The 16,104-nt window shown below is 38.3% G+C and overlaps 1 protein-coding gene across 1 annotated transcript in view; it reads right to left on the reverse strand.

Moving 5' to 3' along the window:
* Positions 1 to 16,104, reverse strand: part of BMAL2 (basic helix-loop-helix ARNT like 2) — an 87,172-nt gene that overhangs the window by 36,304 nt on the left and 34,764 nt on the right. Inside the window, exons 2-3 of the mRNA XM_060165273.1 lie at positions 12,392 to 12,542; positions 120 to 277 (exon numbers count right to left, since the gene is read on the reverse strand). Coding sequence (XP_060021256.1) covers positions 120 to 277; positions 12,392 to 12,504 — 271 coding nt within the window. The 5' untranslated portion in view covers positions 12,505 to 12,542. The remainder of the gene's footprint in view (positions 1 to 119; positions 278 to 12,391; positions 12,543 to 16,104) is intronic.

Here is a 16,104-nt window from a genome sequence, read left to right on the forward strand (position 1 = left end):
TTGAAAGACACATCTGTATAAAATCTCAGTAGCCAATAACAACAAAACAAACCCATCAGGGACTTCAATTACAGGGAAGACTTCACAAATCCAAGTGTGGAGGCCATTTTCAAACTCACCTTTTAAAGATCTCAAGTGTTCAACAGCCATTCTTAAAACTGTCAGTTTGTCCAGTTTCCGTGCCATGGGATTGCACTGAGGGATCATCGTGGACAGTTTTTCAATCAGGTTGTTCATTTTATCTCTCCTGCGCTTTTCGGTTTGGCTATGCGCTTCTCTAAGAAGGAGAAAGAGCTTCCATTATATTTAACATTTAACAGACCCCCAGTGACCCCAGAGGCAGCAGTGGGAGCACGGGTGAGGCCAGCAAGCCCCCACTGTTCTTCCTCCCGACTTTGGCCCTGCAGGTGGCATTCAGGGAAGAGGCGGGACTGGCACTCATTCACACTGCTTTTACCTCCACCCCCCATACCCTTGCTCCTTCCTTCCTGACCTTATTCCCTGAAACCTTCAAGAACTAAGACCTCTGTGCGAGAGCTGCAGCAGGTGGTTTTTTAGCTTCCCTCCAGTCGTAGAGGAAGAATGGGCCACCTTCTATTCAAAGCTAACTCCTTTCTGGTCTTTGCTTGCACAGTTATCAGCATTTTAAGCTCATTCTCTTTCACAGCTCCTTCTATGCGTCGATAAATGGGCTCAAGTCTCTTCCCTTTGAGGAAGAAACCCCTTTCCAGAATTCTAGGGATTTTTTTTCCTTGCTAATGTCTTCCCTCCTTGGCCAGCTTCCTGAGAGTACGGTCTCCACTTAACGTTTCATCTCCCAGGTGCCTCTCCTATTAAAATCAACCTCCCAGGAATTCCCTGGTGATGCAGTGGTTAAGAATCCGCCTGCCAATGCAGGGGACACGGGTTTGATCCTTGGTCCAGGAAGATCCCACATGCCATGGAGCAACTAAGCCCGTGAGCCACAACTACTGAGCCTGTGTGCCGCAACTACTGAAGCCCATGCACCTACAGCCCGTGCTCCGCAACAAGAGAAGCCACTGTAACGGGAAGCCCACTCACTGCAACGAAGAGTAGCCCCCGCTCACCGCAACTAGAGAGAGCCCATGGGCAGCAACGAAGACCCAGTGCAGCCAAAAAAAAAATTGAAATCAAATCATCCTCCCAGCCCCCATTCCACTACAACTGCTCTAGCAGAGGTCATCCTCATCTTATGCAACCCCAGGTGATCCCTGCCTTGAATTTGACACTACTGCCATTTCTCATTCTTCGCTGGCTTCTGTGACCTCTCCGCTCCTCCAGCCTCTCCGCTCAGCTCCGCCCCCTTAGCCTCCCTACTCAGCTCTTCCTCTGTCCTTCAATACTGGCCCCCCAGAGACCCCTCACTTGACACCGCTCTCTCCTCACCTATAGCTTCACCCTAAGAGACTGCACACCTTCATAAGGCTTTACAACTACTCATAAGCTACTTACCATTCAATCCCTATCTCATTCATTCTTTATCCAATTCCCAACCTTCAGAACTAAAATTATGCACCTCAGGGATTCATAAGCCCCCTAAAACTCAAGAAATCCCAAACTGAATGCATTCTCTGCAGCTGACCCCATTTTAATCCTTTCTCTGCCAGCCCTGATTACTCTTCCTTCTACAGGGTTTATCTTGATTGGTGACGCCACTAGACTAGCTCTAGACCCTCCCTCCCTTCTTCACCCTGAAGAGCCAAATAACCACAAACTCCTATAAATTCTAGTTCTTAAATATTTGAGATGGCTTGAGCCACGTGGTCAAACTGAAGTTGCAGAGTCACTTTCCCTGGAGTACACATCCTGAGGGGCCTGAACATGGGAGGGCACTTGGGGCACCAGGACGTGCAGTTAACTTTGAATTTCAGATAAACAGTGAGTACTTTTTTAGTATAAGTATATCCTTGTGCAATATTTGGGACATACTTGTACTAAAAAGTCTTCATTACATATCTGAAACTCACAGTTGGCCAGGTGTCCTGTATTTTATCTGGCAGCCTAGTCTGGGGGGGCCTCATTCACACTCCCCAGCAGCCAGTTCAGCAGATGAGGGGCAGTCTTGGCCTCCGGATGACACCACAACGATGTGATGTCACTTAACCCCCTCTCATCTCTGTGCCCCTTTTCTAACTCAGAGGTTACGTGACTTGTCTATGAGCATGAGGCTGAAACTTGAACCACACATGGCCCCGGGTCTCTCGAGCCTCCTGCTATTATCACAGTGCTCAGCAAAGTGGTCGCCACAGCCCAAGAGAGAACTGGTTCTTCCCAGGGTAAAATGGTCATTCAGCTGCATTGACATAAGAGAAATATTGGCAACATGTGAAACGTTGAACAAGTAATGCAACCTAAGCACTCTCTCTTGAGATTTGTTAAGAATCTTGTGGTTATAGATGATCTTATTTGCAAAGCAGAAATAAAGACACAGACATAGAGAACAAATGTATGGATACCAGGGGGAAGGAGGGGATGAATTGTGCGATTGGGATTGACATATATACACTACCATGTATAAAATAGATAACTAATGAGAACCTGCTGTATAGCACAGGGAACTCTACTTGGTGCTCTGTGGTGACCTAAATGGGAAGGAAATCCAAAAAAGAGGGCATATATGTATACATATGGCTGATTCACTTTGCTGTACAGCAGAAACTGACACAGAAGTGTAAAGCAACTATACTCCAATAAAAAAATTAAAAATAAATTAAATAAAATAAACATATCTAGGTTCTGAGTGGGGAAAAGAAAGAATCTTGTGGTTACAAGTGACAGAAACCTTCACTTAAACTGACTTAAAAAGTATAAAAAGGGCTTCCCTGGTGGCGCAGTGGTTGAGAGTCCACCTGCCGATGCGGGGGACACGGGTTCGTGCCCCGGTCCGGGAAGATCCCACATGCCATGTAGCGGTTGCGCCCGTGAGCCATGGCCGCTGAGCCTGCGCGTCCAGAGCCTGTGCTCCACAGTGGGGGAGGCTGCAGCGGTGAGGGGCCCGCGTACCTCGGAAAAAAAAAAAAAAAAAAGAAAGAAAAAGGTTATATTAAAACAAAAGAAAAAAAAGAAGAAGAAGAGTTTGGATAAGGCAATCTAATGGGAAAGAGGAAAAATAGGAGACTCGTCCCGATCTGTTCTTAGAGACTTTAAACTAGATGGAAGAGTGGGGCCAAGGCAGGAAGCGCTGATGGAGCACCATCCGCCCAACCACTCACGCTTGGCCAATGACACGGCTGGAACAAAATAAGTACTTTGGGGTGAACTGGATGGAATTCAAGTTACCTGTGTATTTACATAAAATGCAGTTATCTGCTCGTACTTTGGTCTATTCATGAGCAATTTTTATTTATGTTTCTTTTTGGCCACACCACACGGCTTGCAGGATCTTAGTTCCCCGACCAGACTGAACCCAGGTCACAGTAGTGAAAGCGCTGGGTCCTAACCACTGGACCAGGGAATTCCCCCATGAGAACTTTTTAAAGATTTATGATTTTTAAAATGTTATGATTATCTACTTGCTATAATGTTCACCTCTTCTTTCTAACAATATTACCCATCAGCATGGACAGTAGCAGTGGAAAGAGATGCCTGATTCCAGGAATGTACAGCAGAAGGGAAAGTGACTTCTCTTAGAGCCAGGGTTTTGAGGGAGATGAGAACAGGTAGGAACAAGGTCACTTGGGAATAATGAATGATGATGCTGGGAGCTAGGAAAGACAGAGGAAGGTGAAATAGCCAGTTTTTGAATAAGGTACTTTACTTGAAGGAGGTGCACCTGGAAAGACTTCTTAAAGAATTTTATTAAAGAAGGGCATATTTACCCAGAGGCAAGTTCTCTGCTTAGTAATTTACCAGGGCTCTGGCTCTTAATTCTGTGAACTGTTACTGTCACTTTGAACCATGTCAGTGTTCTGCAGAGTCATATTTAAAAAAAAAACAGAATAAATGGAGAAAAAGCAAAACTGAGATCTGGCCATGTTGCCAGATGTAGGGAAAAAAACTTGTTGACGTTGAAAGAATATGATAAAACCAGTGACAGACTTTATGGTGATGGTTCCTAATAATCAGACACTCCTTGTAAGTAATTCTGATTTGCTTATTGGATGAATTAGGTTTTCTCTAGTGCTTCAAGAAAATAATAGTTGTTTTCAATAAATAGCTATTCTGAGAAAAATTTAAAGATATGTAAGCCAAAATGTTATTCAAGTAGATAGAGAAAAAAGGTATAATGTATCTGATGATGGTACCAGATGGTTTTGTTTTGTTTTGTTTTTAGAACTGTATTTATTTCCAGTCACTCCTACTCCTTCACCCTGAGTGGCTGCATTACTTCAAGGCAGGGGTCTCTGGCTCCGTGGAGAAGGAAATGAGTTCCCATTTCAGACTTCCTATGCTGAAAGGTGGTCCAGCAGGGCTGAGGGAGCTCGGGAATGCTCTGGACTCAGGGCAGGCAGGCACGCGGCAGGGACCCTGCCCTGTGGGATCTGCCTGGCTTCTCTGACAGAGAAGCAGAACTGCTGGCATCACCCACCTGACTCCCTGCATGCATTCCAGAGCTGGAAATGAGCTCATTAGAGCAAAAGGAACTTATGAGCGCCACAATTTGGGCCTGAGGTATTCTCAGAGCAGAACATATGTAAAAAGCTAATATTCATGAATCCATTCTATCTTGACATCACCATTTGCTTTAGCTAACGGTCTACATGTGCGACCTCTCCCACCCACCGTGTACCCTCTCAACAGTTCAGTATACCTGAAGGACTTCATTTTTACTTGTTGTTCACCATCTTCCATTCTACAAAAAAGCAGGATAAAATATCAAACTACATGAAACAGATTTTTGGTAATTCTTGAGAAATAAATGTGGGATTAAGTCCAATCATCCTAATTCCTATTAAGTCTTTAGTTATACACGCTACCCTGAGCTCCTAATTGAAACAATTATTACTGTCTGCATGGGCTGCTCTCCTACTAAAGCTGACAGGTGCCTCATCCCCATCAGGTAACAAAACTATGTGAACTGACAATGAATGATAATTACTGTTCTATTTAGAAATTATCCCATGCCAATCTTGAAAAGGAATATAATGTTCATAGAAATAACATTAAATAAAATAGCTATTTTTAAAACAATTGATGGATTAGCCAAAAATTTTATAATAGCGCTATTAAAATAGCCTGAAAATACATTAAGAATCTCAGATCTTTAATCAAAAGGAATTCATTTTACCTGAAAATTCATCTAGATGGTAAGAAATATTTTTAAAAACTGGAAACCGATCACTTGCCAATAATATTAATTTTCACATTAGTATATGCCTTAGCAGAATATACTAAATGTATATATATGTGTGTGTATAAATATTTATATATACATATACATACATACATGTGCTATATGGGTGTGTGTTTATTCATTCAGAAATGTAGTCACCAGACCACTAGCAAAGTGAAATATACTGATGGTGATAGAATACTTTCCACATTAAAAAACTATGCAGAAGGAATAGGTCTTTTTAAATATGTATTTTTAAAAATACATTCCCAAATGTATCATTTTTTGAAAGGGCATTTTAAAAACTCAGGGCAAAGCACCCATAATCTCATCTGGAAATAACCACAGTCAATATTTCAATGGGTCTCCCTCCAATCTCTTTCCTAGACATGTGTCTAGATACATACAAAAAACAGCTTTGACTATTTTACTTAGCTACGGGGGTGGTGGTGGGGCATGGGAGGATATTTATGTAGATGTGTGTTATATATATGTGTGTATATATATATAAAATAAACAAAATTCAGATCATAGTGTAAAATTTTTCATGTCTTGCCTTATTCACTTAACGCTGTAACATAAATATTTTCCCATAGCTTCAAATATTCTTGGAGAATATGATTTGTAATGATTACATAGTGGCCCATTGGTTAGCTACACCATAATTTATTTAATAATTTTCTATTATTAGATATCTCAATATTCTAATTTTTCAATATTATAAATAGTATGACTAATACTATTGTGGTATATGCATCTTTGATGATTCTCCTGGGATAAACCCTTAGACAAACAATTTACGGATAACTATTTTAAGGCTTCTGACTCATCTTGCCAAATTTTCCTCTTAGACGACTCAACAATGATCATTTTCCAGGCTTCGAAAAAAGTTTTTGACCTACCTTTGAACTATTTTATTCATGTGATGTATTTTATTTGAGGTTTCAAGAATATTTTTTGCTTACAAAAGATAAATATATGCTGTTTATAGAAAAGTTAATAAAATTTATGAACAGATGCATATAAATATTCCAAATAAAAAAGGACCACTAAGATAAAACCTTAATCAAAGGATGCTTTTCCTTATCACTGTCTAAATAAATAGCTTTGATATTTATCAAAAATATTTTCACATGTGTTATTTCATTCTCACAGCATTTAAGAATCATGTAGTTATTACTATCCCCGATTTTACAGATGAAGGAATTGAGGCCCAGTAAGGTTAATGACCGCTCAAGGTCACAGACCTAACAGGAGGCCAGTGAAACTTATTCTATGCTGGCTGGTGTACCTTCCTCTATGCCTTGATCATTGTCAGCCTGCTCTATGGTATAAAATTAAACAGCTTCTTTGAAGCAAAAGACAGGGTTAGATTAAGTCAGCTTCTTTTTTTTTTTCTCTTTTCTGCCTGACTTCATATTTATGGACTAAAACAGAAAATAATTATATAGATGAATGATTTTCTTCCTAATGGTCTGGAATTATATATACATATACATTACTTCAATCTCAAAAGGTAAAGTTTGGCTGTTTTAAATCATGCTTTTGCTTTGATTATACGTGTTTTAGCAAATTAACTCACTGACTGAACTTGCCTCCTTGGTGAAATCCAAACCTATTGTACTTAGGAAATCCAAATACACTTTTATTTAATGGTCCCCTGCAGAATAGAATAAAGGCATGACGTTGTTAGTCATATAATTCATTTCTTTGTTTGCAGCACGCACCTAGATAATTAGTAAATCTGCTCTTTGTATTTTTCTCCATGCTGGCATTTGGTCTACAGTCATAATATTTTATTTATGAATTTTAATAAGCTCTCTGATATTAATAACATTCACATTACTTAGATGCATTTTCTTAGTGTAGCATCTTATATCACAGTAACATAATTTTTCCAAAACACAGTGCAAGCTTTCCTTGAAAACTACTTTCACTGCATTTTGAATCCCTAAATCAACGAAACACAAACAAAATTGGAAGCAAATACGGTCAAAACAGCCTCCAGATTTTCTGTTTTCTTTTTTTTTCTTTCTTTCTTTTTTTTTTTTTTTGTGGTATGCGGGCTTCTCACTGTTGTGCCCTCTCTCGTTGTGGAGCACAGGCTCCGGACGCACAGGCTCAGCGGCCATGGCTCACGGGCCCAGCTGCTCCACGGCATGTGGGATCTTCCCAGGCCAGGGCACGAACCTGTGTCCCCTGCATCGGCAGGTGGACTCTCAACCACTGCGCCACCAGGGAAGCCCCAGATTTGCTGCTTTCTATGCCTTTCTCTTTTTAAAATTTTCTTCCTTCGGTTTCTGAGACGTCGCTCCCACTTCAGAGCCTTCTGGGTAGGCGTCCCCTCCTCCCTGAGCCCCCCAGTCTTCCCACTCCATACATGCATCCATGCCAGTCCACTTGCTCTCTGTACATTAATGGTGTCTGAATCTCCATCTCCGGGCCAGGCCTCAACCCTGAGTTCCAGACCTTCATATCCATCCACCTACTTGAAGATCCCATAAACATCACACTCTCATTGTGGCCAAAACTGAACTCATCATCTTTCCCTCAGCCTCTGTGAACGAAAATACCATCCTCCATCTAGGTGTCCAAGTCAGAAAACCTGGATGCTTCTTACATTTCCGCTCCCCCCCCATGAACAAGCACGAAATCTTAGAGATTCTATCTTCTAAATGTGCCATAATGTGTCCCTCCCTTTCCATGCCCTTCCTGCCTAGGGCCACTCTCTTGGACCAATGCGCAGAAAAACCTATTCCCTAGCAAACATCTCTCAGCTGTTTTCTCTGCCTGCTGGATTTTCCTCCTTCAGCCCATCCTCCATGCTGTTTCCAGAGTGGTCCTTTCAAAATATAAATCTGTACCACTTCACACTTACTATGATAACTTTTTTTTTAATGGAAAATAACAAGTGCCAGCAAGAAAACGGAGAAATTGAATCCCTCACACATTTCTGGTGGGAACGTAAAATGGTGCAGGCACTGTGGAAACCAGTTTGGTGTTTCCTCAAAAACTAAACATAGAATTACCATCTGAGGGGCTTCCCTGGCGGCGCAGTGGTTAAGAACTCGCCTGCCAATGCAGGGGACATGGGTTCGAGCCCTGGTCTGGGAAGATTCCACATGCTGCGGAGCACCTAAGCCCATGCTCTACAACTACTGAGCCTGTGCTCTAGAGTCTGCGAGCCACAACTACTGAGCCCCTGAGCCACAACTACTGAGCCCGCATGCTACAACTACTGAAACCCATGTGCCTAGAGCCCGTGCTCCGCAACAAGAGAAGCCACCACAATGAGAAACTCGCACACCACAACAAAGAGTAGCCCCCGCTTGCTGCAACTAGAGAAAGCCCGCACACAAGCAACAAAGACCCAATGCAACCAAAAATAATTAATTAATTAATTAATTAAAAAACCGGATGAATCTCCAAAAAAAAGAAAAAACAATTACCATCTGACCCAGCAATTTTACTCATAGGTGTATACCCAAAAGAATCGAACGCAGGGACTCAGATACTTGTACACCAATGTTCATAGCAGCATTATTCACAATAGCCAAAGGGTGGGCACAACCCAAATATCCACCAAAAAGTGAATGGTTAAGCAAAATGTGGTATACACATACAATGGGGTATTATTTAGCTGTAAAAAGAATGAAATCCTAATACATGCTACAACGTAGGTGGAATTTGAAAACATTACACTAAGTGAAATAAGCCAGAGACAGAAGGACAAATATTGTATGATTCCAATTATGTGAAATGTCTGGAACAGGCAAATTCTTAGAGCTAGAAAGTAGGCTGGAGGTTACCAGGGGCTGGGGGAAAAGGGGGTATGGAGAACTACTATTTAGTGGGCACCGTGTTTCTGACTGGGGTGATGAAAAAGTTTCAGAAACAGTGGTGATGGTTGTACACACCATGAGTAATTAATGCCATTTAATTGTACACTTAAAAGCGGTTAAAACAGCAAATTTTATGTGACATATATTTTACTACAATAAAACGTTTTTTTAAAAAGTGCAAAGGCAAGCAAAGTTTTAAAAATGTAATCTGATCAAGCTCTTCTCATGCTTAAAATCCTTCCATTTTCCTTACTGCATTCAAGACACTTTTCACATTCTTTAGCAAAGACACTTTTCTGACGCTTTAGTTCCGCAGGGGTTCATGACCTAGTCCACGTTTACCCCTCAAGTCTCATAGCCCACCCACCTCACCTCCTGGTGTGCCCTCTGCTCTACTGTGACAACCACTTGTTTCCTGATCAAGCAGTGCGCTGCTTCATACTCTGTGCTTCTGCACAGCTGTTCCTTCTGCCTAAAGTACCTTCTCTACTCCTGCTCTGAATGGCTCATTTCCATTCTTCATTCAAAACTTAGCTTAAGTCAACATCTCCAGGAAGCTGTCCTTCACTCTGATCCCAATATTATGTAAATACCCAACTTTCCTTGTTGCCATAATACCTAGGGTCCCCCTTATGGAAGCTGTCATGATGTGCAATAACTATTTGTATCTTTCCCATTTGTACAAGTTTCTTGTTATCTTATCTGTGTGTCTCCCACCTGGTCTACTGGGTATCATATAGCAGGTACTCAGTAAATGCTAATGACTACATTCCAGGGTATCTTCATCAATGACTGTTTTAAAGAACCAGCTCTCCACTCAAACCCAACAGTGCTGCAGAAAGGGTGAACCTTCTCAAATATTCTTCTTTGTTTAAATATATCCAACACTTGGAGGCTCCACCAATGAAATCAACTTCATGCCCCAAGTCTCTGGGAAGGATGCTATACAGTCAGTACTTCGTAAAATCCATAAAGTACTTTGACATCCCTCATTTCATTAGAGAGAATGGAAAATGGTGGGATGAAAGAAGGATTGGGGCAGAATGGAGAAGCTCTGGGATAGATAATGGGCAAATCAGTAGGGTGTACGCTCTCTTTCTGCTGCTACTATATGCCGTCTTCAAGTAGGAATTATGTCAAATGATAGTCCAGGACTTACCTGCTGCCACTGGATGCTGGTATTTCTACCCTTGTTGAAAGGAGATAGGAAAAGGGATTCTGAGAAAGTTTTTCCACCACTTTTTCTTTCATGATTCCTGACCTGGAAGGAGGGAGGCCTTGGGTCACCCCTACCAGACATGCTGGAAAATGGACAGCATGGTTGTTCTCATGTGCTAGAAGCACCCTCCCCTCCAGTTGCAGAGAAACAGGAACCAGGGTGTAATGAGGAAACTACCACACTGACAATCAGGCATTCCAGCTAGCTGGATAATGTTGGGCAAGGCACTTGATATTTCTGAGTTCCAGCTGTTTCATTTTCTAAAATGCAGGTAATTGACTAAATAATCTCTAGTGTTGCCTTCTGCCAAAAAAATCATTATCTGTCATTACTTTGCATGTTTCTAGTATTTCCCGTGTCACTGCCCTCATTTTCCCATTCACTCTCAAAACCACTATAAGGTCTCAACCATGCCCCTACGTTGTGTAAAATCATGTGACTCTAGTTCTCACTTGAAAGCCACATTCTTATTTAGATATTAAGAAAGAACAACAATGCTTATGATTCTAAAGAAAATAAAAAAGGACTGACAGTCACTTCTAGCTCGAGGTGAATGGGGACTAACTAACTGATAGCCTAGGATGTAGCACAGCAAACAGTTCTAGATAGACTGGCACTTGATCAACTGTAGTTATTTACAATCATCCACATTATTGGAAGAGACTAAGAGAATACAGACAACCAAAAGCAGTAGATAATCTTCAAGTCATTTATATGTGTCTTGGGAAGTGTGTTGGTACTTATATTTGAATAACACTGAATCTGCTGTCTTGGAAACTGAAGCTAAAGTATATAAAGTGTCCTAGGAAGAACTGAGTTATAAAGAGCTATGATGTTTCATTACGTCCTCATCCTGTCCCCCACTCAGGATTTTTCCCTTCGTTCATGATTTACATAAAGTACCAGCCTAAAATGAATTGCTTCAGATTGCTATATTTTCTGTGCCCTATTACTTCCACCAGATCAACCCCAGCCTTGGGGAGGTCATTAAAGAATATTTGGGACTGCAAGCGCATTAGGCAATAAAAATGAACCAGGAGATAGTAAGTATTCTCAACATTGATTGTATAATCTACTTGGCTTACTAAACAGGGAAAACAAGAGTTTTATTTGATTAAAGTCGCCACAGATAACCAAGGGTTGGTTGTTACACGAATGATAAGTAAGGAAAGAAGCAAGTGGTGATTATTATCGTAAGCCAAACATGCAAGAAGATGGTCTCCTCAAAGTCAAGTATTTCAATTAGGAAGGCAAATATCTTCCTGTGACCATAAATGTTAAGCAAATTAACCTCCAGTTGACCTTCCTGGATACCTAATAACCTTCAGAGTTGGATCAGTCAGTGACAGAGGTGGCAGCTGGGTGGATAGATAATTGACCCTATCCAAATTTTTAATTACCATGTAATTAAAAATAGTGATTTAAAAAGTAGTCTTTTTCTAAAGAAGATGTGGTATATACAACAGAATATTACTCAGCTGTAAAAAACAATGAAATGATGCCTTGTGCAGCTACATGGATGGACCTACAGATTATCATACTAAGCGAAGTAAGTCAGGAAGAGAAAGATACCATATGATATCACTTACATGTGGAATGTAAAATATGACACAAATGAACTTATCTACGAAACGGAAATAGACTCACAGCCATTGAGAACAGACTTGTGGTTGCCAAGGAGGGGTAGGGGGAGGGTTGGATTGGGAGTTCGGGACTAGCAGATGCAAACTATTACATATAGAATGGATAAACAACAAGGTCCTACTGTATAGCACAGGGAACTATATTCAATATCCTGTGATAAACCATAATAGAAAAGAATATGAAAAAGAATATGTATGTATATGTATAACTGAATCACTTTGCTATACACCAGAAACTAACAACATTGTAAATCAACTAAACTTCAATAAAATAAATAAATAAATAAAAAGAAACTAAAGGTTTTAATTTGTTTTTAAAAGAAAAAAAAGTAATATTTTTCTTTCTTCCCTGGAGTCGAAGATTTCTTGGGGTTAGAAGAACAAATTCACTTACTGGGATGGGTCTGAATCACTCCCTTTTCGTTTCCTTGGAAACTCTGTCACATGTGGGCTGAAGGATCCAATAGTTGCTGGTTTTGTCCATGGGCTCAGATGACTGGAAACCATGGCAGCAATGCACTGGTTCCCTTCGATCAACACTTTACCTATGAGACATAAAGCACAACAAGGCATCTATTTGAAACACTGACTTTTACTTTATACATATCCATATCCCACATTTTAAATGGCTTTTTACTTTGATATTTTAAAATGTCAACTAAACAGCAACATAACATAGAATGAAAGACTAATCATGTACACCCAAATATTAGTTAGAAATGTATTGTTAGTCTATATTTTTAAGTTTATTTTCCCTATCTAATTGGAAAAAAATATATGGATATTGTAGGAAATATGAAAAACACAAAAGAGTAGAAAGGAAGGGGGAAAACCAAATCTCACCAACTAATATTACTATTTAGAATTACTTCCTTGTAGAATTTTTTCTACAGTTGTTATTATAGTAATTGAAGTCATAGTGTATACTCTGCATTATTTGCATATCATTGTGATAATAACGTTACAGTGTTATTACAAATTCTTTATAAATGATTCTAATGGCTGCATAATATACCATCGTGTAGCTGTGTGCTACTTAACCACTCTTCTATTGTTGGAATGTATATTTGGTTTTTTTTCACTATCATAAATATGTATGATGCTTTTATCTATGTGTATAAAACTTTTTATCTACTGGTTATTTCTTTTCATCTTCTAGTTATTATTATTATTTTGGGGGGATAGCATCCCAGAAATGAGTTAACAAGGTTAAGGGACATGAATATTTTTAACCCTGAATTGCTAAATATGATAGTAAAATCCTTTTGGTCTAAACTGTAGTTTACTAAATGTTTTATAAAATGTAAAAATCAGAATCGCTGAACTAAAAATAACTTATAGTCTAAATGTAGGCCTCTCTGAATATATTTCTCATATTAAAATTGACCTAACAAGTTTAAACTCATTTGCACCTTATAACATAGACTGAAATATATAAGCAATATTTACAAGGAGAATGCAATACATCTTACAGTAAGAGTGGGAGCTTTTTAACACATCTCTAGCAGTAACTGATAGAGTGAGCATTCAAAAATAATGATATAAGAAATCTGATCCACACAACAGACAAGCTTGATATGACAGACATACAGACCACTATACCTAGCAGCTTCAAAATCCAGTGTTGTTTGTTTTGAGGTACCCATGGGGCATTTATACTGGACCAGAAAGATTGATATTACACATGAAACATTTTCTGACTACAATGTAATTATGCTAGACACCATAAAAAGATTGAAATTTAATGAGCTAATAATTTATTTTATGAAATTAGGAAAAGAAGACTAAAATAAATCTAAAGAATTAGGAGAAAGAAAATCATTAAAATAATACCAGAAATAATGAAATAGAATACAAATTAGTACAGATCAAAAAAGCTAAACATAGGTTCTTCCAAAACATTGGAAACTCTAATAACCTTATGGCAAGATTTTTCCAAAAAAAGGAAAGAGGGAATAAATGAATAAAGATAGGGATGAAGATGGGGTCATAATTTTAGATGCTCTAGAGATATAAAAGATAAATTCTCATGAATTTAGAAAAACATTATTCTAAAAATTTGAAAATTTAGATGAAATGGAAAAATTTGTAGGGAATTTTTTTTATTGAGGTATAGTCGATTCACAATATGTAATTGTGACACACTAATTGTGTTAGTTTCAGGTGTACAGCAAGGCGATTCGATTGTACATATATATAATATATGTACTTTTTCAGGTTCTTCTCCATTAGAGGTTATTACAAGATATTGAATATAGTTCCCTCTGCTATACAGTAAATCCTTGTTATTTATCTATTTTATACATAGAAGTGAGTATCTGTTAATCCCATACTCCTAATTTATCCCTCCTCCCACTTTGTCTTTGGTAACTATAAGTTTGTTTTCTATGTCTGTGAGTCTGTTTTGTAAATAAATTTATTTGTATTACTTTTAAGATTCTACATATAAATATATCATATATTTGTCCCTAGAGAACTTTAACTGACAGAAAACGAAGCAAAGAGAAATAAAAACCTGCATATTCTTATATTCCTTCTTACACATACTATCCCAATATATAGTAAACTCAACTCTTTTCATGAGACTTATAGAAATTTGATATTAAAATTCAACAATGGCAATACAATAAAGGATAACTATAGGCCCATCTCATCCATGAACAAAGATACAAAAATCTTAACAAAATATTAGCAAACACAATTCAGAAATGTATAAAGAGAATAACCCATCATGACCAAGACAGCTTTATCCCTGGAACACAAGACTGGTTTAATATTAATAAATTAATGAATATAATTTACCACAATAGCAGATTAGTGGAAAAATATGATTATCCTAATAGATTCAGAAATATTAACGAAGAAACACTGAAAGAATTCTTTTTACAATCCGAAACAAGAAGATCTTTTATCAGTACCCCTTTCAACACTGTATTAGAAGAACTGCTAGTAGAATAAGGCAAGAAAACAATATATGAAGTATAAGAATTGGAAAGGAAGAAAAAAAATTTGTCATTATTGGGAAATGACATGATTGAGAATACAAAAACCACAAAATAATCAACATATAAATTATTAAAACTAGAGAGTGTATCAAGGTTGACTGTTTGTAAAGTCAATATATAAAAATCAACTGCTTTTCTAATCACCAGCAACAAACTATAAGAAAATGATATTTTAAAAAACATAATTTATAATAACTTCAAAAAATATATAGTACCTAAAGAATAAATGTATTTAGAATAAATGTATAACCTAATAAAAGTATACAAGGTCTTTCTGGAGAAAATTATAAAAATTTATTTAAAATTTTGAAAAAGATTCAAATAAATGGAAACATACACCATGCTTATGTACTGGAGGTCTCAATATCAAAGATGTCAATTCTCCTAAAATAGATGTGTAATTCCTCTCAAAATATTCTTTTTTTTGGTGGGACTTCACAAGCTGAATATAAAATGCACATGGAAGTGCCATGACTTATGAACAGCTAAGGGAAATGTGGGAGAACTGGACCTCTCATATATCAAGACATTATAAAGCTATGGCAATTAAGACAGTGTGGTATTGGTGCGGAGACAGACCAAAGGAAAAGAACGGAGAGCCCAGACATGTAAATATGGATATCTGCTAAATGTAAGAGATGGAATTTTCAGATCAATGTGAGGAGACCAGCTTTTTAATAAACAGTCCTGGGCCAACTGATTTTCTCTATGGAAAAGAATAAAACCAGATCCCCTACTACCATATGCCAAATATAAAAACCAAACCAATATAAACATTCAACTCAACTGGATTGAAGACCTAAATGTAAAAGGCCAAAATAAACAGAGAATACTCTGAAGGAGAAAGAATATCTCTGTTATTGGCGTAGAAAGAATTTCCCAAAACAAAAACTAAAAACAAGAAAGGAAAAGACTGATCAATTCAATCTTCTTAAAATTAACTTAACGTTGATCAAAAGACACTATAAAGAGAATAAAACCGCAAGTCACAGACTGGGAGAAGATGTTTGTTACACACATAAACAATAAAGTGTTACCATGTAGACTGTATAAAGAATGCCTTTGCATCATTAAGAAAAAGACCAACACAAAAACCCAGCAG

The sequence above is a fragment of the Lagenorhynchus albirostris genome, chromosome 11 (genome assembly GCF_949774975.1).
Source record: "Lagenorhynchus albirostris chromosome 11, mLagAlb1.1, whole genome shotgun sequence".
Lineage (NCBI taxonomy): Eukaryota > Metazoa > Chordata > Mammalia > Artiodactyla > Delphinidae > Lagenorhynchus > Lagenorhynchus albirostris.